Raw genomic sequence first — 23,142 nt, forward strand, 5'->3', positions numbered from 1 at the left:
AGTTTTTTTTCTCGTATAACCTTCCCTTTACAAGATATTGAATTTGAATTGGCCGTAGATATTCCAGTTTAAAGTTTCCACCATGTGATATGCTAATTTTGAATGCAACTCTACAGGGTAATATTTTTTCTGGGAGGATGCCTGCTTCTTTTTTCCAATACTATATTTTGGTGAATGGCTGTTAGTTTAGAAAAATGTAGAAAAAAAGATTAAAAGTATTTTGTGTTTTATCGAGCAATTCCCGGTACGTTTTTCGACATAGCTGTATATCAAATACCAGGCTGCATCATAATCAGAGCAAATAAATTTATCCGAATGACCGATTGCTATGTCATATTAATATTGTCCCATCAATCTTGAAATCGCTGACTGTGTACACATGGATTGCTCTGGCCTACGAGAGCTGTTTCAATTTTCTTCAATTCTAGGACTATTAATCACGATTTGATGGTTCAATTCTACGTCTGTGTACAGCTGAGAGCAGATTGCTCTTTCATAGCACGTTTCGTTGTTTTCAATTCATCAAAAGGTCCAGTCAAATAAAAGATTTTCCAATTATAAAGGTTTAGTGATGAAGGATATTCAATATAAATATAAAAAATTGACATATTTGTGTCTATTCCTTCATAAGATGAACAGTTACGTTTGGTTAGTTTAAATGTTCTTCATTTGCAATTTTTGTGAAGTAGATATACAAGTGGAGAGTTGGTAAATTCAGTAATTTTGTCGTACTACAAGGCACTGATGAGAAAAAATTGTATTATTAAATACAAAAATTCCGAAACGTACGTCTGTCTTTATGTTAATTTAGTTATTCAATTTGTTAACCGTTTACTCAATTTGTACAGTTTTAGTTATTTTGAATTTTCTTTTGGTTGATCATAAATTTCGTCATTTTAAGAATTGGAATTATATCCCAAGACAAAACCAATATCTTGAAGGTAAAGGAATATACACAATGATGTCAATTTTTTGTATATTTATAAAGATTTTGCAATAGAAATGATACAATTTTATATAGTTGTATTGTCAACTTTTTGTGTTATTTTTCGACATTTCTTATGTAATTTGTGTTAAGTGGGTTATGCCATTTAATCATGAAAGATACAAGCTTTAACAACGTTAAGAAATTGTTAAATTGTTCTATCAATCAGAGCTCATTTGTGAATACTGAGAGAAATTTAAGAAAAATTCATGGCCGAAATTTTGAGTTAATCGACTCACTATTTATCATATTGTTGACAAATTATACTCTTGAATGGTGTTAAAAAATTTCACAAAGAGTGAGTCGATTAACTGAATAATATCTGTTATGAATTCTCAAATTTCTCCCAGTATAAAAAATGAGCCCTGATTTTGACTTAATTGTATATTTGAATGATATAACCGAGGATATAACCTACCGAAGACAAGTGACATAAGAAATGTCAAAAATGACACAGTGTTGCCATTATTCCTATTTCAAATTGTATCATTTTCATTGGAAAACCTTATTTATTGAACCATATTTTTGTAGGTTTATTTTCTTCTTGAAATCTTCGGCAGAATTCTCAATTTTGTCCTATTCTCATTCATTTTGAATTATTTTTGATGATAGATTCGTATTCCATAAGTAGAACAGGTTGTATTTCGAGAAACGCCGTCCAAAATAGAAAAACGGATATAAGTCTAGGTTCCAACTGAACGTCATACGGTTATGTGGGTCATACGGCTTTTACCATTATGTTTTTATAAATGACTTGGTGGACGAATAAATGAGATAGTTGGTGCAACAACCTATGTGATAAGCAAACCGCTAAAAAGCCTCCGAGAATAGTTTCACAACTTGTGCTTAAATTTAGAAGCCTATCGATTCAGTTTGCGGGTATAATACCTACTTTGATTTTATAGCAGTTCGTTGATCTCTGGATTTTCTCGATATGTTGTTTAATATAATAATCTTTGGGATTGCTCGAGAAGAAAATTCGACCAAATGTACAGGGTGGGCAAATTTCGATGTTTTAGCACTACAACTTTTAAACCAGAGGAGATAGACAAAATCTGATACCCCATTCTCGGTCTCTTTTTCTGGGAAACTAACAAGGGTAGTATTCATTTTTGGCCACCTTCTTTTGTTTTCGAGTTATAAGCGAAAATTGGAAAAATGGCGATATCGAAAAACATTTATATCTCCGCTAATACTGATGATAGAGCTCTGAAATTAAAATATTATACAGGTATTTTTTTACGTAGAATCCAGTGGCGTGCTCGTATTTTCGAAAGAAATTTTAATTACGAAGCTATGACCCAAATTTATGTTTTTTCAAATAGGAACACTAGATTTCTGTGCCATTTTTTGAAAGCTTAAATTTTCCTGATCTCAAAAATATATAACATCGTATGGGTTGCATTAAAATAAATAACAGAAAATGGTCAAATACCTTTTTTTATCTAACCGTCCCAATATTCCATTGTTTTCAACTGTTGATGAGCACAGAAAAATTGAGCTTTCTATAACAAGAGCAGTGTCCTTCTGTCAATCTGATTATTTCTATGCTTTTTACTCATTTCTACAAAATTCGAATCTAGATATATTTCATAAGAATAGTTTCGAAAATATAAATGAACTCCGAGAAATTTTCCTAGGTTGCTTGAACACAGTTTCCAATATTCATCTATTGAATATGGTGCGAAATATCGAGAAGATGTGTCGACTGTGCATTGTGCAATTGTTGTCATTATTAGGTTAGATATTATTTCTTGTTTGTTCCCTTCTTAATTATATTGTTGAATTCAATCATATATGAGTTTTTTCATATGCTATTTAAAATGGATTGGTACTTGTGCGTCTTCATTCTGGAGACCTATGAAAAAAATCTTCTGATACATCCATCTCATTACAACTCTTTCGATTGAAACATTCGATCTTGTGGATCTTTTCTTTTTCAATTTTTAAATCAACCTGAAAATCAACTTTGATTGACATTGTATGATATATCGTTGAATTCAGCGTTAAAAGCTATTTCGAAAAGTGTCATAAAATATACAGGTCCGTATTGAAAAAAATGAGGTTGAGGGTGGCCCAGAGGGCACGAAACGTTGGATACGAAATCTGATTACGTCAGATTGAGAACAATTTACTGTCGAATAAAAAATTCCTGTAAAATTTTTTGATAATATTTGAAATAAAGTGGGAAAAAAAGAAAAATCAAAATGACAGAGTTTACTTTTCTTATGATTTCTCAATAACCGGCCCTGATAATCTCGATTTGTTTGAACTGCTTGTTAATGCTTCTATGCATGCAACTTTTTCTCCATTTGACCGACCTTCTAATGGTTTAAAAGTTACCAATACATTGAAAAAGTGGCCACCCTGTATAATTAAATGAAACAAAGTGATTTCCATGAATATTCGTGTTCGTTTTATTTCATTTCTTCAATTCAATCAGTGATTTTTGGGGATTTTCGAAATAAAAAATTTCCGAAATCGGTAAATGTCCTCTGAATTTGGACACCCGCCCGTATTGTTCTAACCCTCATATATGGAACTGACCTTCCCTGTCCAATACGTGCAACCACCATTTTTGCGGCTTCACGTGAACATCTGCGGGCTTATAAATACGCAGAGGATCAGATATTGGAATTCTCCCCTAGCGACACACACTCATTTGCACAAGGGGGGCGCATTTAGTTCAATTGATCCAGTTAAGCATGGAACGTATTGTCGACGTCTACTTCAAACTGGTGGATGTTAATTTGTAGAGTCCATTTAGGAATTATTGACATCGAAGTAGGCCATGAACGTCTAGTCGCGGCTTTATTTCTGGTTACGAAAATATCACTAAAAATTGCTATGGTTCATCATAGAAATAACCAGTTTAAATTATTTTCATAATTTTTGTATCCGAAAGATCCTGAATTTTCGAAATTACGATCATTACGAAGGAACGCATACAGTCATGATTTCATAAATTGAAATTCAGATTATATAACGTAAAAATATAGTGAAATGCTATCTCATTTCAAGGAAATCCAATGAAGAGATATCTATTCATTTAAGAGTCGGCCATGAAAGATCCCATTGAAGATCATTAAAATATGCATATTCCTTTTCACCAAAGGCTCTTCAAAAATTGTTGCATTACTAATGGACACTGGATACCAACCTGCTTGCAAAATTCTTATCAAATAACTCTTATGGATCATTTTAACTGTGGTGTTTAAACTGGTGAAGAAAACAGAAAAAACTGGTTGATAAATTCAAATAGTGTAGCTTAGTGAATGGAAGAGCCCTATCATAATAAGACAGAAATAAAATTCAGAGAATCCATTTAGTATATGAAAAATTTTGACATCAGTTGTACTGTAACTTTCAAAGTTGGAACCAATTTATCAGCCGATGTGTAAATGTCACTATTTATTGAAACTGTTCATGACATGAATGATTGATTAAACTTGTATGAAAAATATATGTACCAACTATTTGTATTCGAGTTTTCTGTTTTTTATTGAAATGCTTTTATACTAGTTTCTTTTAAATTACATAAATTATTTTGCCCATAAAAGCTTTAACTCACTCACTTAAAGCATTTTTGCATGAAATTATTTTTAATTTGTGAATTTTAAAGATTTATTGCATTCTATTATTATCTTCAAGTGGGTTAGAGGTGAAGAAATTCTTGAAGTTACTCTTCTGAATATATTTTTCGATTAAATACACAGTAAAAATCCTATAAAGCAATTGGAATTCATTAGATTTTTGGAATACTTATTGAAGAACAGAAAACAGATATAACAATACTTAATTTCAATATAGAATATAAATAAACTATAGATGCAGTGCCAAGACTTTGTTTAGCAATCCAATTATAAAATAATTCTCTCTTCATAGATTTATATAATCCTCATGATCACCACTGTCAAAACAAAACATCTAGGTAAAAATCCAAATATCCAGCATTCAAAATAGTGCTCCTTCTACTTTTATCCTTGAATATACTTAAAAAACATTTTGTTTTCTTTCTAGAGTCCACTGTTGAATAATGCTGGCATTTTAAAATAACCAAGTGTCCTCCAGATAAATGAATTTCACATTTTGTTGCAAATATTCTCTGTATTCACCATAAAATCGTACTCAACTTATTATATTTTTCTGTTTATCAATAAGAATTTTCCTTTTATTAACTGTTTTGAACTTGTAAAAATGAAAACTAGTACATTGTTCCACCGTAACGAAAACCAAATTTTTGGCTGGACAACGGCTGTCGGACCTTCTAGTCATCAATATCACGCATCACCATGGTATTGGAATTCGGACGTTCTACATAAAGTAGGAAATCCAACTGAAATAACACAGCACCGTCATATTTTCAAGAATGTTGTTATCTGAATGGACGCAAATTTCAAGGAACTGGCTCGAAGCTGATCGGAAAAAAGTGGGTTACGGTTTACCGATGTCGATTCTTTACCGGGACAACAGATGTTTGAGAAAAATTCGAGATCAGTGCCTGTACGAGATGCTGCCGATCGGTGACAGGGACGTACTAGACCGGTCATTCGAAATTGAAAAATTGGTAATTTTCAATGCACAATGTATTAATACGATAGTAATCATTAATTATTGACTAAAAACTAAATGAAATCTAATTTAAGTTCCTTTCTGTGTGTTTCGAAAGTCACATACTACTCCACACAGTTAGAAATTGAGGTTTTTCCTCATTTGAAGTTCTTTTTCGATAACTCTTAAAGTATTCATTTTAGGTATAGGGTTTGCTTAAGTAACCCCCACTCTTTTTATATGTAGAATCGACTGAAATAATGGAAAATATAAAAAACAAACAGTCAGTTTTTCTGGATGTAACGGTGTTTCGACATACACTTGAGGATTAGCTTAACTCCAAATGCGGCAGTTTTGTTTGTTGACGTAGCCATTCAACCAGAAGTGCGTTTCATCGCTAAACAAAATAAAATGGACGTAGTGCGCGATACGTATTCCGCGCAGAACCATTATTTTCGAAATAAAATTGCACTATTTGCAGGCGTTGTTCAGGCGTGAGTCTATTCATGATGAATTGCCAAACCAAACTGAGAATAAATCACTTGACAGCTGTTAAATCGGTCGCCATCTTGAACAGTAATGCCAACTTAAAGTTATATACCTCGAAAAAAACACCTGTTATATAGCTTGAAAACAGTTGAATTTATAAGTTTTCGGTATTCACCAAATTGATTTTCTCAAAAATCGAGCCTGTGAATTTTCCATTCCATTTTTCCAGCTCAAAGTGATTCTGAGATCCCCTCAGGCGCCTAATGATTTTATCATTTGTACATTTTTTTTTATTCTTTCAAATCTATCAACTGCGTTGGGATTTTTTGAGACTGTCCCTTGATTTCAAAGTCTTTCTATTTAAAAAAGTAGCAACAATTTCGAACTATCGTAAAGTACACGAGGTTAACCCAAATTGTCCTTGACCCAATCCTGTCATCTGTGGAATGATCTCGTATACCATCGCGCACCGTCAGATTAACAGTAAATCCGGAATAATGAAGAGGCCATGTGAACAAGTTTTATCTTGAAAAGGCGCTCTAATGGACCATCTAATGCAAGACGTGCAATTATTCCGAAAAAAAAAATAAAACAGTAACATAGTCGGAGATTCCATACGCTTGTCGTCTGGCAAACGAGAGGATATCTTCTTTTTCATCGAGAAAATGGGAAGATGACAGATTGCGTGGGATTTTATGATAATCGTGGGAGGAAGTGAGGTTATGTGAGCTGAATGATGAGCATCTTGTGTGCAAGTTCGTTATTTCGGATTTTAATTAATTATTTTTTATAGTGGGGATTGAACGTCATTAGTTTCAAGTGCGTTCCCATGATTACATATGCATTTTTGAACAAGTTCACATAATGTTTGTTTTCAGTGAAAATCTTTTATATAATTCTCATATCAATAGATAATGAACTTTTTTCGAATGCAGAACAATCTTTCTGGTTCAATTTTAACATCATTCAGTTCTATGATCGATAGCCAAAATGTCAAACTGACCTATATTTAAGATGCATAGATTCTATGCATCTTATATATTCTGCATCTTGACATCGATTGTCAAAGTTCCATTACGCCTGTCTTAGATGTCTAAAACACAGGTGTGCTCATCTACTCTTGAAAAACCTTAAGATTAAATAGGTGACTTTTGAAGGGACCAGCCTTCTTAGATTTTAATGGTATCGGTCCCTTTTCACTTGATTTCCTCATCGTTTCTTATGGCGCTCACGTTGTCTTTCTGTCAATGTGGTTTTGAGGTTAAATCAAAAGTCGATCAACTTTTGACCGAACAAAAGAAAATTTTAAAATGATCCCGTTGATTGGTCAATTCTTTGTATAGCGCCACTTTAAGGAAGAAAATAGAAAAGGGACCCATACCGAGTCGAATCGCCAGAATTATCTCAATCAAATATTGGGTATTTTAGGCATCTTACCCCGGAAAAATTATCTCAACTTACACTGGTTTTTTTTTCAATCAATACAAATATTGAGCAAATAATCAGTTTTAAATTTTGCATTTCAAATGGAAAATTTGAATGAATGATTTTTTTTTGTGTTTAAGTGTCAAACCCTTGTACTTTTTTCCAAATCTCTCAATGAGATCTAAAGGAAGTCACAAAACTTGAAATTGTTTGATTTTTTAATATCAACAGGAAATTCTAAAAATAACAATCGTTCCAGGAAAACTTCAGAACTTACTACAATGATATTGCCTGATATATTCATTGAATCGTTGCTATTTTGCAACAGACTTGCTGACTTTTCTAATTATGCGATGTGTGAATCACATTTGAGTTGCATTCACGGACATCCTGTATACTGAATTTCTTCTTGGAAAGGATCTACTTTCGAGTGTGAATACCTACTTCCTAATGATAACTCATTTCTCCGAAAAAAAATGAAATGAAAATGAAATCTCTTGTAATTGTATACACAAAGTGATTCATTGTAAACAAAACCAAATCGTCTAAATCACTTGATACCGATATTTCAGTGATTTCATCGATTACACTTGAAAATTCGTCGTAGTAGATATTCATTCGATTTTGTTTATTTCCAATGAATAATACCTAATTTATGGTTTTTCAGGAGCAAGTTTCATAATTTAATATCAAGATAATACATATTTAGAAATTGAGGTTGAAGTTTTCGTTGGACCACACCGTTTATGAGTACTTAAAATATGATTCTGTAGTAAGTTTTAACACGTTTAACAATAGATATTGATAAACTATCCATATTGTTAAGGGGCTAACATTCAACTAAACATATGACGCTTGGGATGACATTTCTGTTTGATATATGTCATTGGAACATTCTATTGAAATCCGTATAATATATATAACGCTATATAATAATCGCTGTTGCTGGTCTGGCCCTTTTGGAGGTAATCAATGAATATGATATTTTGAGCATCCCAGAATACTGATGCCATAACCTTGCCAGCCGACTGTTGTGTTTTTCCTCGCTTTGGATTCGATTCATCGTGTGCAGTCCACTCAGCTGATTGTCGATTGGACTCCGGAGTAAAATGATGGAGCCATGTTTCATCCATTGTCACATATCGACGCAAAAATTCAGGTTTATTGCACTAAAACAGCTTCAAACACTGCTCAGAATCATTAACACGTTGTTGCTTTTGATCGATTGTGAGCTGGCGTGGCACCCATTTTGTACACAGCTTTCTCATGTACAAATATTCGTGAATGATATGATGTACACGTTTAGATGATATCTTCATAATGTCTGCTATCTCGATCAACTTCAGTTTACGGTTATCCCAAATTATTTTGTGAACTTTTTTTGATTATTTCGTCGGTGACAGCCTTTTTTGGGCGTCCACTGCGTTCGCCGTCTTCGGTGCTCATTTCACCACGTTTAAACTCAGCATACCAATCAATGATGGTTGATTTTCCTGATGCAGACCTCGGAAACTCTTCATCAAGCCAAGATTTTGCTTCAACTGTATTTTTTATTTTCAAAAAGCAATATTTTATCAGTACACGAAATTCTATTTCTTCCATCTTTTCACAACTAACAAAAGTAGCTACACACATAAAGAATAAAATACTAGCTGTGATCCGATTGATAGATTGTTATAATATTATCATTTATCATTAATAAACTTTAAGGCAAACGTCTTGCTGAATTACAACGTTTTGTTCTCGAACAAATACAACAATGTCTGCTAATTATCCCTCTGTTGATAATATTGCACTGTTCAAAACGTGAACTGAAAATTTCAGTGGGTTGGGTTTGAAATAATTATTCTCGAACTTTTCCAAAGAGATATAAACCAGAACAGCAACACTCCTGTGGTCATTACATAATCAAGCATTCTTTCCGATTGTTACACATTGTTACAATCGATGTCAAAACAACACGTAACATCTTTGCATTCACGATGGAAAACCACCGCGAAGCAATTGAGATTCATTCCTCAAAACTTCGCTTTCGGTTCATTTAATATTTACGGCAATTGTATCGAAATCGAAAGTGAAGTGCCTCTCTCAAATTTCGCGTTATTAACATTCATCAGGGCACCTCCTCGCGTTCCGGTATATAGGTAACCGTTGTTGTTTGTTTCTCTTGTCTTCTAACGGGGAAATTCTCGATTGGGTTCGAGTCTGTCACGTATCCGTCTGTTGATGTTGTTTGGACATAATTCGTGGATTGAACGCGAAAGAGGAATCTTGGTTTTTTCCCCTGGAATGTACGTTGGTTTTTCGTTCTTGGAATTCTGGATTTGTTTGCGTTGATTGACGTTTCATGTGCGGTTTTGAAAGTGTAACATTTTATTAAATATACACTGCGCAAAAGAATTAACGCACATTATGGAAACCTTAAATTTATTCTACAATTGAAGATGTTCTTCAATACAGATGTTTTTTTCCAGCAGGAATAAAAAAAGAAGAGATTATCAGATTTTGAATGTATTGGCTCCATTCTGAAATCAGTTGTTCTCGATCAATTCTAGTGATCAATAGTTTTTCTTTCGTTTGATTTTCTACACTCGATCGCTATGCAACGCGAAACACGCAATTTGACCCAAGAGGAATGTGTCCAAGCGGTAGTTTTGCGAGAAGAATGGTGGACATACACAAGAATTGCAGAAAGGTTTGGATATTCCCATACAAGTGTATCCAGAATGTTACAGCAATTCAGGGAGAGAGGTATAAATGTCCGAAGACCAGGACAGGGTAGACCACGGGTAACAACTACCATTCAAGAACGTTACTTGAGAGTTCCTTCGTTGAAACAAAGGTTTGCAACCGCTCGCCTCCTACAAAATCAGCTTGAGCAAACTCATGGGGTGCAAATTAGCACTCAGACAATAAGAAATCGCCTCAGAGAATATGATTTAAGGCCTCGTGTCGCGACAAGAGGCCCAGCTCTTACCCCAGCCCATCGAAGGGCGCGTTTGGATTTTGCGAGAGAGCATATCCATTGGGAAGAGTGCACTGAGCATATCTTTCATGTGGTCTGTATACAAGGGAACGTCGATCACAATGGTAGAGGCAGAATCTAGACTCATCTGTGGAGAGAACTCTTTCCCAATCAGCCTCTTCCCAATGGATATGCTCTCTCGCAAAATCCAAACGCGCCCTTCGATGGGCTGGGGTAAGAGCTGGGCCTCTTGCCGCTACACGAGGCCTTAAATCATATTCTCTGAGGCGATTTCTCATTATCTGAGTGCTACTTTGCTATTCAAAATGAAACCTATTGGCAAGGAGACGCAGTATTTTTTCTATGGTTTGGTGCCTCCATTCAATTATTACTGATCAGTGTTCAATGTTTTTTTTCTCTGAATTTCAAAGTTTTTTCGATGTGAATAAATTCGATTTGAATAGACGTCCAATATTTGTGTGAATCGAAGTTTTGTCGGTGTGAACTGGGCCCTGAAGAATCCCAGGGCGAGCCAAGAACCGAATTCACGGTTTGGATACTACAAACTGATTAATTTCATTGAAAAACCGGCTGTCTCGTTAAATTCGTGATCATTTACACATATTTTAAATTTAGAATCCTCCATATAGGATAGCAGTATCTATTTATAACGGTCATAGGCTCAGAACGTAGGACGAAAGGAATTTATGATTATCGAACTGAAGCTGTACAGATATTCAGTTGTTCGATACATGAATACGTGGATTCAAATGGAGTTTTTTTTTAGAAAATGTGGAAAAAGTTTTTTTGGAATCGGTTCAGATGATAAATAATGAAGAAAGCACTGACTTGAAGTTATTATTATGAATGTTACTCTCATTATTATATTGTTTTTGATTGATATACTCATTCATTTTGCCAACGATCATATTATTAGATAGTATTCATTCGTATGTGTGAAGTTCAAAAAGTTCATAAAAAAAATTGTATTTTCAAGAATTCGTTGGTTAATTTCGGAAGTTCCATTCCTAGTTAGCTTCCAACACTTGGACTTCTATATTCTACCCGGATAGTACTATATTGCATCAAAACTGCAGACATTTTCACGGATTCGTTTGTCTGTGAGATGCTATCATCAATTTCGAGACATTCTGAGGAAAATGTCTTGCCACCCCATTGTCAGATTATCGAGATTTGTGAGAAACAAATCACATATCATATGTAAATGACATCAATAGCGATCACAATTGTTATCCCTGAGGATATATGATTATGATTTTCTCATTTTCCCCCATTACAGCTCGCGGTGCCTGGTTATGAACATTTTCGCTAACATATTTGATATTATTGGACATCAGATATATGAGGATTCAGTTATTATGGTCTCTCTTAAAAAATCTCACAATATGTCGTTTCTCGGTCATGTGAATTATTCTGGCGTCATCTTGTGGCATGAAAAGATGTATGGAAGATCTTGGATTTTGTATCTCATTTCATAGACAATGTGGAGCAGTGTATTAAAAATTATCGATGGCGGTGCCTAATATAACCAAGAAAGATCATTTCTGAGTCGGGTTCTGGCCGCCGAACTTCCAAATTCCATCTCAACCAGAAATGAGAGCTTCCCGATTGATGAGCAAAAACCCCGAAAATTGCAAAAAATCCATTTTCAAAGCTCCATATCTCGAAAACTGTCCATTTTTGAGCTTTGTGGCTAGGGACACTTCTGATCAGTTCATCAAGAACTACAACATATCAAAAATTCAGCCAAATTCACGGAAAGCCATTTCCCATATAAAACGTGCGGGGTCCTTTGCATGTTTAATCGGGAATCACTCAAATAAATATATTTCATTCAATATAATATACATTCATAACGATATAGTAAAATTATGGATTTGAAAATATATCACAATCCGACAACATAATCTAACCATGTTGGGAACATGTAAAAATTGCATATACTCCCTCTATCTATGTTTATTACTCTGTGATTACTTCATACGTTCTAATCAATGTCATTTTTGACTTTTATGAAACAATAAACATGAGGAGACCTGAAAATTTAAAGAAGCCTCTAGCTTATTCCGTGCGAGATTTTTCGTGTACATTTCGAATTCTTCATCAATTCTCATGGGGTTTTCCAATAAGAGGTTTCATTTCTTGAATAGCCCGCTGTTTGGGTAGCTGTCACTTTTGAAGCTGTCATATTTTAGCATTCGACAAGTAAAAACTAAGCCATTACTAAAAATGGAACTATACACGCTTCAAAAACGCATAGAAATTGTTAAATTCACTAAAAAATGGTGATAATTTTCATTCACTATTCGCAAAACTAAAGCACTTTTGGGTCGTCACAAAGCAATTTCTGGAATGGAATTAGTGAAACTGGTTAAAAAATTTGAGCTATTAGGACAAGTTAGTGATGTGAAGAATCAAAACCGTGTGAGTCGCTCTGAGAATATTGCTGCTGCGGCCCATTGTGTGATTGGACCTTAATCATTCGAAAATGAGGCTGATATAGTTTTTCATCGTTAATGGAATAACTTCCTCTTTACAATGAAATAAACATCTATTGATTTCTCTCAAAACACACTCGTTTTCAAAATGAATGAGAAAATTCTATATTTGGGCAAAACGATAGGCTGCTTTGATACTTGTTGAAACTAAAGATAAGAGTGGAACAAATTTAAATGCGATTGATTAATGTGTTTGACGAACAAGTAAGAGATAATTTATATTACAAAGCAAACCTTGAATATTTGGGGAAAGTCAGGAAACTGCGAAAAATTATCTTTCAGATTATCTTCCTCAAATTATGTCCAAAACGAATTTCATCATTCTTATCTTGTGCAACTCTTAGTTATCAGTCTATGTTAATAACTTTCCGTCTAGTTACTCCTTATTATAATTATAATTACAAACCGAAATAAACACTAGGTACTGCGGTGGATGTAAACAATTTTTCCTACAATGTGTCAGAGTTCGGTAACCTCAACTCTGTATGCCTTCGTTCTGGATTAGTTTTTCGCTCCATTTCTGTGTTTTATGTCAAACTGACGTCTGATATAATTATGGTTCTATGGGCCAATTGCACCATTCAAAAATTAAACTCTGTTTACCTAATCAATGTTTAGTACTAATCGATGATTATAATTTCTATCGATTGCACCGATTGATAATAATCGATGCTTAGCTAAAAAGGGGATATGTTTGGCAACATTTCAAAATATTGACGGTGATCATAGAAAAATCAGGACTATCAATTTTCTAGTATAATATTCTCTGTTCTTATCGTGACAAAATTAACATAAATTACAAATTATTATTATAAATTGTCATTGAATGATAAGTCACGATCTGAATCTGAATCCATATTTCAATTCTGAAATTCCTCACAAAACCAAACACAGAAACATACAATATGACACCATCAGGTTATGTCCATAAAGAAATAATATACAGGTTATGTAATAAGTCATATGTTTCGACGTTTTGAGTTGCTCAGAACCATAGACCTAATGTCAAATTGATATTAGGTCTATGCGCAGAACCCTGTTTGAAACTAATCGGGAAAATAAACGTCCAAATTTTCCTGTTTAGTGTAATCGGTGATAAGGCCACATTAAACGTCATTTGACAGATGGTGCAAGAGAAATCAGAACGTAATCGATGTTTAAATTTTTAATCACCGATTAGGCAAATGGTGCAACTGACCCTATGAATAACTATTTTCACCAATTTGATATTTCATATCGAAGTAACTTCTTATTCATTTTTGCTACTAGTTTGAGTATAAATTTGTTCACAATATGAGGAATAGTGAGTCGATTATCCTTAAATTTCTCTCGGTATTCAAAAATTAATACCGACTTTGATAAAACGATTTAACGATTTCTGAAAGCCGTTGAAGCTTGTATTTTTCCTTGATTAAATGTCATAATCTTCTGGATACAATGACTACGAAATTAAAAAATAAATATACAGTGTTTGTATCATTCCAATTGAGATTTTATTGTTAATAATTTTTAAATGTTGAACCATAATTTATTTATCTGCATTTTTGTCAATATCTATGAGAATAGCTTTCCATTCAATTTTCAATTCGTGAAATTTGAACTTATCATTTCCATTCCCAACGAATTTTTTCTACTTCGATTTTCTCATTCTTCTAGGTCGAAGGTTGTTTCATTTCATTTCCTAATCTTCTCAATCCATAACTAAAACACATTTAGCCTATAAGTGAAAGTGAACATAATTCGTTTCAAACGAAGCAGTAGACCATTAAATTTATCACGATTATCTCTATCACGTCTAGGAATATTTAATAGAGTGGGTAGAAACATTGTACAGTAATCTATATGTGAAGATTTTTGTCTGTTTACCTAAGATCAGTGCACTTGGTGGTATCTTTCTTTCTTCAAAGAACCATTTGATATGTGGGTAAACACAAGATAATACAAGGTGTTCAATAAAGCTAAAATACTTGACATAAAGCAAGTCTGAAACAAATTATTGGTAAAATCTATAGTTGTCCCAGAATAAAGGGTTTTCCAATAGAAATGATAACATTGTAAATTGTTATAATGTCAACACAACTTTTTGACAATTTCGACAATTTTATGCCATTTGTGTTCACTATTTAATCATGGAAAGGTACACGCTCCAACAAAGTTTATAAATTGGTAAATTATTTTATCAAAATTAGTGCACTATAGCGAATACTGAGAGAAAAAAAAACTATTTTTAGTTTTTTTCGAGATATCCGGGGAACCATTGGAGATATTTTGGATCTGTTTTCAACATCACACTCATCCCTGAATAACGCCACTTTTTTGCAATTTAAGCCACCCTGTATTTCTAACGGTTTTCGATAGCCCTGAAGTGCCACTCTAAATATATAGTTCTAACCCTGTATACGCCATTGAGGATGTTTGAAAGATGCAAGAAACATTAAAAGACATCTTTCTATGAACAATATTTATAAAAGTTCTGAGTGGTATTGGAATTATTGAAAAAAAAAATGAATACATTTTTTTAACTTTAACACCTTATATTCCGTAGTGAATAGAGTTGGTACTCACATACGTACGAAATTGTTCTTATTTTCATTTGTACTATACCTATCTAACAGGTGTTTTTTTTTCGTTGTATATAACTTTAAGTTGGCATTACTGTTGAAGATGGCTACGATTTAACAGCTGTCAAGTAATTTATTCTCAGTTTGGTTTGGCAATTCATCATGAATAGACTCACGCCTGAACAACGCTTGCAAATAGTGCAATTTTATTTCGAAAATAATGGTTCTGTGCGGAATACGTATCGCGCACTACGTCCATTTTATTTTGTTTAGCGATGAAGCGCACTTCTGGTTGAATGGCTACGCCAACAAACAAAACTGCCGCATTTGGAGTGAAGCTAATCCTCAAGTGTATGTCGAAACACCGTTACATCCAGAAAAACTGACTGTTTGGTGCGCTTTATGGGCTGGTGGAATCATTGGTCCGTACTTCTTCAAAAACGATGATGGCCAGAACGTTACAGTCAATGGTGATCGGTATAGAGCCATGATTACTAACTTTTTCATTCCTGAATTGAACAACCATGATGTCCAATAGCTGTGGTTCCAACAAGACGGCGCAACATGTCACACAGCTCGTGACACAATCGATTTATTGAAAGACACGTTTGGTGACCGCCTAATTTCACGTTTTGGACCTGTGAATTGGCCTACAAGATCTTGTGATTTAACACCGCTGGACTACTTTCTATGGGGCTATGTAAAGTCATTGGTCTATGCGGATATGCCACAAACCCTTGACCATTTGGAAGACAGCATTCGCCGTGTTATTGCCGATATACGGCCACAAATGTTGGAAAAAGTCATCGAAAATTGGACGTCCAGATTGGACTACATCCGAGCCAGCCGTGGCGGTCATATGCCAGAAATCATATTTAAAATGTAATGCCACAAAATTATCTCGCGGATAAATAAAATTCATGTCAATCGAATAATCCATCGTTGTTTTATTGCAATTTAAAGTTCTATAGCTCTAAAAAAAACACCCTTTATTTTATCAATTCGATACACCTTACAATTGGGATACCCTGTATACTACGAATATGAAGCCCATTTTGCTCACTGTGAATATTCATAAATTCCGAATCCCCAAATTATCTTTAGACCAGTACGGACTCATCGATGGAATAGTCATCGCTGGCGGAATTCGAAAAATGCATAAGCCATGAGAAATGCATCGGATTTCACTTACGAAATACGTGAACAGAACGGATATTCCCGCTTTCAGAATGCAATGAACAAATCTATGAATCACGCTCTCGTGCACGTATCATTGTGCCATGGACCGCGTTATTTTCGGGACGGGTAGACTCGGTCTACAATAGAATAATGAGGCAATTCACTCGGCCTACTGGCGTTCCTAAAGGAACGGCCGCACGATAGGATTTCTCGCAAACATCTTCTATTTGGTTGATTTCAATGGACTAGTTTAGTAATGTTGCTAATACTATATTTGACACGATAGAATTAAAATATAGAGCAAAACTGATAAATCGGTGAAAACATTTTGAAAATCCATCAATAAATGACTGAGAAATAGATTATTTAAATTTACGTATTTTAGCGCGGAACGTCTTTGGTATCCGACACGTCTGTGACATCACGGCACTTGCCTATGATCGCTACACCATAAATTACGTTTAAATACTTAGCCGCGCCAAGGCTCTCGCGTCGTTTGTAGTTGTATAGTGTAGTTTTAACTAGAGTTTTGTTTTTATGTCACCATAATGGAAGAAGGCTTCGTGAAAGTACAAAGTTATTTTTACTCAATAACTTATTTCAAACCAACTTACACCTTAGTATTTTTATTATCAGAAATAGACAGCTAGTACTGATAGGTACTTACATCAAAATGATCTTCACACACATATGAAGTAGTTTTAGGTCCAATTAAGTCACGCCTCATTAATTTGCAGGACTTCTTCCTTTGATTCATGTCATTTGGTACATAAAAAAATAATTTATTGGGGTTTTTAATTGCCGTGCTTGGACACATAGGCACAATACAATATTTGTAGGATTTTTTTTTTATTTCAGCCATCGTGTAACGAACAACACACGACACGAACGGCACAAGTGATTGTACACCGATGAATTCGTAAGCACTCTGCGAATACCAGTCGCCTCGTGTAAGTGGCGTGACGTCACACACTAGACTATGAAATTATTCTTCCAAGCGCAACTTCAAAGACCCATAACTTTTTCATTTCTAGAGATATTTCAATGATTCTTCCACATTTTTGTTTAATTTTACTTAAATTTTTAGAATTAATCCTTAACAAAAAAATGAAAACTAGTCCATTCAAGATTCGGAGTCATCACTTAGAACAGGTTATTTGCAATAGCCACATATCTGGATCCTCCGTATAAAACAAAATTTTTCATCGAAGAGATTGATGAACAGGTTGAATCCAAATTGATCAGTTTTTACTTGTTGATGGAAATAAATCTGCAAATGAGGCTGAAAATATCGACGTTTTTGCTGCAAAATGGGCAAGGTTGGCTGCACCACTAGCTGGTCAATCTATCAAAATTAATAACAGTGTTCAAACAATTTTATCAGATGTATTGTTAAATGGCGACGATGAAGATTATAATACCACATCTGACGAACATGCTGTTTCGGACAAAGTTCTCATATTGAAACGACTATTACTTGAATACAATTCGGAAAAAGTATTCCTATTAGGTGTATAACTTTGCTTCCGCCGTTTCGCAATAGATTGCTGTAGCGGTAAGTGGAAGTCGAAATAAATATATCGTAGATGTCATACAATAAGCTTAGGTATTTATAAACATAACGCCATCGAAATATTAGTCGAATTGTGTCTGCATCATAAAGTTATTCTCGATTAAACATGTCAGCTTACGAGCCAAATTCTCATTTGCGGGAGGTTTTGATTTTCTGCTTAATATGAAGAAATCTGCGACTGGGGCTCACCGAATGCTCTCAAATACCTTTGGTGAGGCCGCTATTGGTGAAAGAAAGTACCAAGAGTGGTCTCAACGCTTCAAGAATGGTGATTTTGACGGCCAGTAAGGCGGTGGAAGGGAGAAGGTTTTCGAGGTTTTGATGAAGACTCGTGTCAAACGCAAGAATTGGCAGGATTATTAGGAGTGACGCAACAAGAAATTTCAAAACGCCTGAAAATCATGGAAATGATTCAGAAACAAGGAAATTCGGTGCCGTACGAGTTGAAGCCGAGATATGTGAACAGCGTTAGTTTGCTTGTGAATAGAGATGAGCGATACCGTGATTTCTAGATCACGTTGTGAAACGTTCCTGTTCCTTTATGATATCAGTGAAATTAAAGCGTGACGGTGATCACCGTTTAGGTATCGTATTCTGTTAGAGTCCGTTCCCCGTTCCGCAGCACTGGGAGTGGGGTCACCCCACTACCAGTGCTGTACGGAACGTTCGCTAACCGAATCCGATACCTAAACGGTGATCACGCTTTAATTTCACTGATATCATAAAGGAACAGGAACGTTCACGTTTCACAACGCTGAGCACGGACCGTGCTTGTTATTATTATTTGTATGAATCACCCAAACCTCAGCTCTTTTGTCTTTCTGTTAATTCTTTAGAGGTAACAGATTTGTGGAATATGGATATGAATAATTTTGGACATCGAAAAATAAATAATACCTACAAATACAATAATTCACATGTGAATATATATTGATAATATTGAATGGCTGATACTGCATCAAATAAAATAAGAGAAAAACAGAAAAAGTAACAATCAGAAATGTACAAAATATAGTAAAACCAGTTATTGAATAATTAAATTTCCTAAATATATCTGATATTTTCTATTAATTTCTGAGCTAATCAAAGAATTGTGAAATCTCTAAATGAAAAGGTATGAATTTTAGGACATCGAATAATAAATAATTAGCCATATGCATATATTCAGACGTTTATTTATTTAATAATAATGATGAGTAATCAACCTCCAAACAAAATACACTCATTTTATAATTGTATATATCGAAATAGTTAAGGGGCTAATACTGTAACAAAAAATGAGAGAAAAATTAAAAATTTCACAACAAAAAACTCAGAAATGGGTAGTTAAAACAGTCCCTAAATAATCGAATTTCCCAACTATATTTGATGAATTTTTCGAGAGAAAAATACAATTATTCCTATTCATTCTCCACCAACGACAATTACAATTGAGGAAGAGAATCATTTGAGTTTTTTTATTAGTTAGCCTGCTTGGACGTTCTGTTAATTGTCCGGCTTTCGAAAACAATCGTCCGCACGGAACTTATGTGGCTAGAGTGCATCAGTAGTAACTGCCGACAAAGGTTCCGAAGCAATAAAAACATCAGGCTGGCAGGCTGGATTCATAATTTACGATTGCACGGACGTTGATAAACCCTGAAAATATCTGTGAAATGTTCAAACAGTGATCCCGTCACGCTCTGTATTCGTTTTTCGGAACCGTGACTACCTGTGACAGTCTGATATCAGTGATTAAATCACAGTTCGTGAAATATCGCTCATCTCTACTTGTGAACAGCTGCTTACAAGGCAAAAACGGAGAGGATTTCTACATTGCATCGTGACTGGAGACGAAAAATGGGTTCATTACGATAATCCCAAGCGCAGAAGATCATGGGGATATCCCGGCCATGCTTCCACGTTGACGGCCAAACCGAATATTCATGGTTTTTCAAGGTCATGCTCAGTATTTGGTGAGACCAGCTCGGCGTAGTGTATTATGAGTTGTCAAAATCGACTGCAACAATCACAGGCGATCTTTATCGAAGGCAATCAATGCGTTTAAGCCGAGAAATGAAAGACAAACGGCCGCAATACGACGAGAGACATGATGAAATTTGACAATGCTCTTCCCCATGTTTTGAAAGTGGGAATAAAGTAGTGGCCAGCGATGGACAATACTTTGAATCATAAATATAACCAGTTTTTCACAATAAAGCCTCGTATTTCGGACAATAACGGCGGAAGCAAAGTTATACGCCTATGTATCATCAAGTATAATTTGCTTCTTTTGAAGTCGGTAGATATAAATAATGTTTAAATGTTTAAAATCGAATATAATTTTTTTTTGTAAATTCCACGTAGATTTCGTGCAACCAAGAAATAATAAATTATCGTGTACATTTCTTGATATATGATCTCAGCTAAATCTTATGTCATAATACTAGCCACAATATATTATCTCCGTAAGATTGTTGCTATTTCTAGTTTATCGACGAATCGAATAAATTGGCATATGTACAGATTGGCTCTAAATATTCGGTTTCGTTTTAATGAGGCCTCCTGAAAATATTCCAGATCTATTGTTGAAATTCCAACGATTGCTTTATTCTTTGAAATTTGTCCAACTTAGATGCTTGAACTCTGAATAAATCAATGGAATACCCTTGCAGACAGACGTGATATGTCACAAGGTTTTTTTTTAATTCTAGATTGTCATTTTGGCTGCAATTCCACGCCAATAAATTAATCACACCGAGAGTATTCACTCTAATAAATTATAGTTTATTATTTGGCATTATCTATGCAAAGTTCGGTTTATAAACAAAATGTGCAAAACAGATATCATCTGTGAGAATTGCTCTATTTTATGATTTCAATTTATTTGAAAAATATGTAGAACATTTAATCATCACATATTTAATTTCAGTGCACCCTTATATTTACGTTTGCAGTTTTCAAAAAATTTACGCATTCTTTTTTTTTTCTTTCAAAATATTATACTTATATCGAATTGCAGCTTTCCATATGAAAGTTTAATTTTCCATTTTTTCAAATGCAGAACTACTGACAACAAATGACATAAGAAAAGCAAGAGAAAAGAAACCCAAGAGGAAACAATAGAGGCATTAGAAATTGACTACCCACAGTTCAAGAAAAAAAAAATGAAAAGTCATCTCCATTAATTTGGTACATCTGCAGTGATATATTCACGAAACGTTCACTGGAATAAATTTAAATATTTGAAATAACAAGAATCTATCATCATTTGTTAATAGCACTACCTACTTAACGAAGCTTAACTAATATTCCCAAAATTCGTAAAACAAAATCTAATAAGTGCATTCACCAGGTTTAGACATCTTATAATACAGGGTGGCCATTTGAAAACGAAACAGACGAGATTACAGACGAAATAAAGTTTTTCGATAGAAATGCTCGGACAGGTCGATTTCTGTTTCGAGGGGGACAACTTAAGATGTAGGTTACGGACGCATAGCGCTTCAACCCTTGCTACTACAACCCTCACCCCCAAATTTTGAATAGGGAGGATGGGGTGAGTGATACCTCATTTGAAAGGCATTTTTATACTGATTTCAGCGCAGTAATTGTTTTTTCATTTTATGCATTAGTTCTCGAAATATTCTTAACTAAGTATTTGAAAATGAAGTGGTGTTTTCATGGCACTTGTAGTGTTTTGTGAAAAATCGACATTTTGAGCTTCAAAACAACCATAACTGTGGCTTCCTTCCTAACTAACTAACGCATGAATATTTCGAGAACTAATGCATAAAATGGAAAAACAATTACTGTGCTGAAATCAGTATAAAAATACCTTTAAATTGAGGTATCACTCACCCCATCTTCCCTATTCAAAAATTGGGGGTGGAGGTTGTAGCAGCAAGGATTGAAGCGCTATGCGTCCGTAACCTACATCTTAAGTTGTCCCCCTCGAAACAGAAATCGACCTGTCCGAGCATTTCTATCGAAAAACTTTATTTCGTCTGTAATCTCGTCTGTTTCGTTTTCAAATGGCCACCCTGTATGTTGAGAGTAGGTCGAATCATCAACATATTTGACAATGATTTCAAATCAATAGTTCTATTTCGACGGGTTTCATGAAACTTTGATTGACCGACCAACCAACTCGTTGATTGTAGTTTGAAATCTATGGAAGTATCATAAATGAACTAAAGTTGAATAAAGAAATGATTTGATCGAGCAAATCACCGATATGAAAGTTTTATGAAACCCCCCATTAGTTGATCAACACTTCGATCAGCCTTTCAGAAAATGAATTAGTTATAATCTTTTTCCCATATCCTAATCACATCACCGAATATCCTCATTTGGCAACAACCAAAGTCCTCGTCTATGCTCCCCGATTTCACGGACCGTTGCAAGTTTGGGCCGAATTCGAAGCGCCCTTACGAAATCTATGTCTCTCTCCGTTTGTGAAACATCCCGCCTATTTCGCTAAACTCAAACGAGCAGGATAATTATTACATTTCTATCATTAACCTTATCGTTCCTTGATTCATCCACACTGTTTGTTCTGTCTCTATCGCCACAATGGAATTTAGAACCATTATTTTCCTAGCAGTTCTGATGGGAACGTTTCACAGAATTGCGAATCGGGATTGGTATCTATGACCGTTTCGAATGGCCCTTTACTCTGTGATCCCTTCTAGCGTTCTGTGACCGGTGTCAGTTTTGTGTATTGTGATGGCTTGTGAGGTGTCGAATAATTTTGGTGCCCGTTTTAGGTACAGTTTGATTAATGTTCTGCATTCTCCAGATAGGGATCATGTAAACATTAAGGTAAATTTTGGTTTTTATCGTATATACGTCGGTGATTGTTTTTGGAAAGTTGATAGCATTAATTGAATGTTATATCCAAAGGAAACCGCGAA

At 34.6% G+C, this 23,142-nt stretch overlaps 1 protein-coding gene across 3 annotated transcripts in view; it reads left to right on the forward strand.

The window, feature by feature from the left end:
* Window positions 1–23,142, forward strand: part of LOC123684670 (alpha-actinin, sarcomeric) — a 65,133-nt gene that overhangs the window by 8,906 nt on the left and 33,085 nt on the right. Inside the window, exon 1 of one of the 3 annotated variants that reach the window (XM_045624011.1) lies at window positions 22,858–23,050. The exons of the other annotated variants lie outside the window; for them this stretch is intronic. Within the exon in view, the coding sequence (XP_045479967.1) occupies window positions 22,955–23,050 (96 nt within the window). The 5' untranslated portion in view covers window positions 22,858–22,954. Of the gene's footprint in view, window positions 1–22,857; window positions 23,051–23,142 lie in introns of those variants that run through there. 3 annotated transcript variants of the gene reach the window in all.

Source organism: Harmonia axyridis, chromosome 7 (genome assembly GCF_914767665.1).
Source record: "Harmonia axyridis chromosome 7, icHarAxyr1.1, whole genome shotgun sequence".
Classification (NCBI taxonomy): domain Eukaryota; kingdom Metazoa; phylum Arthropoda; class Insecta; order Coleoptera; family Coccinellidae; genus Harmonia; species Harmonia axyridis.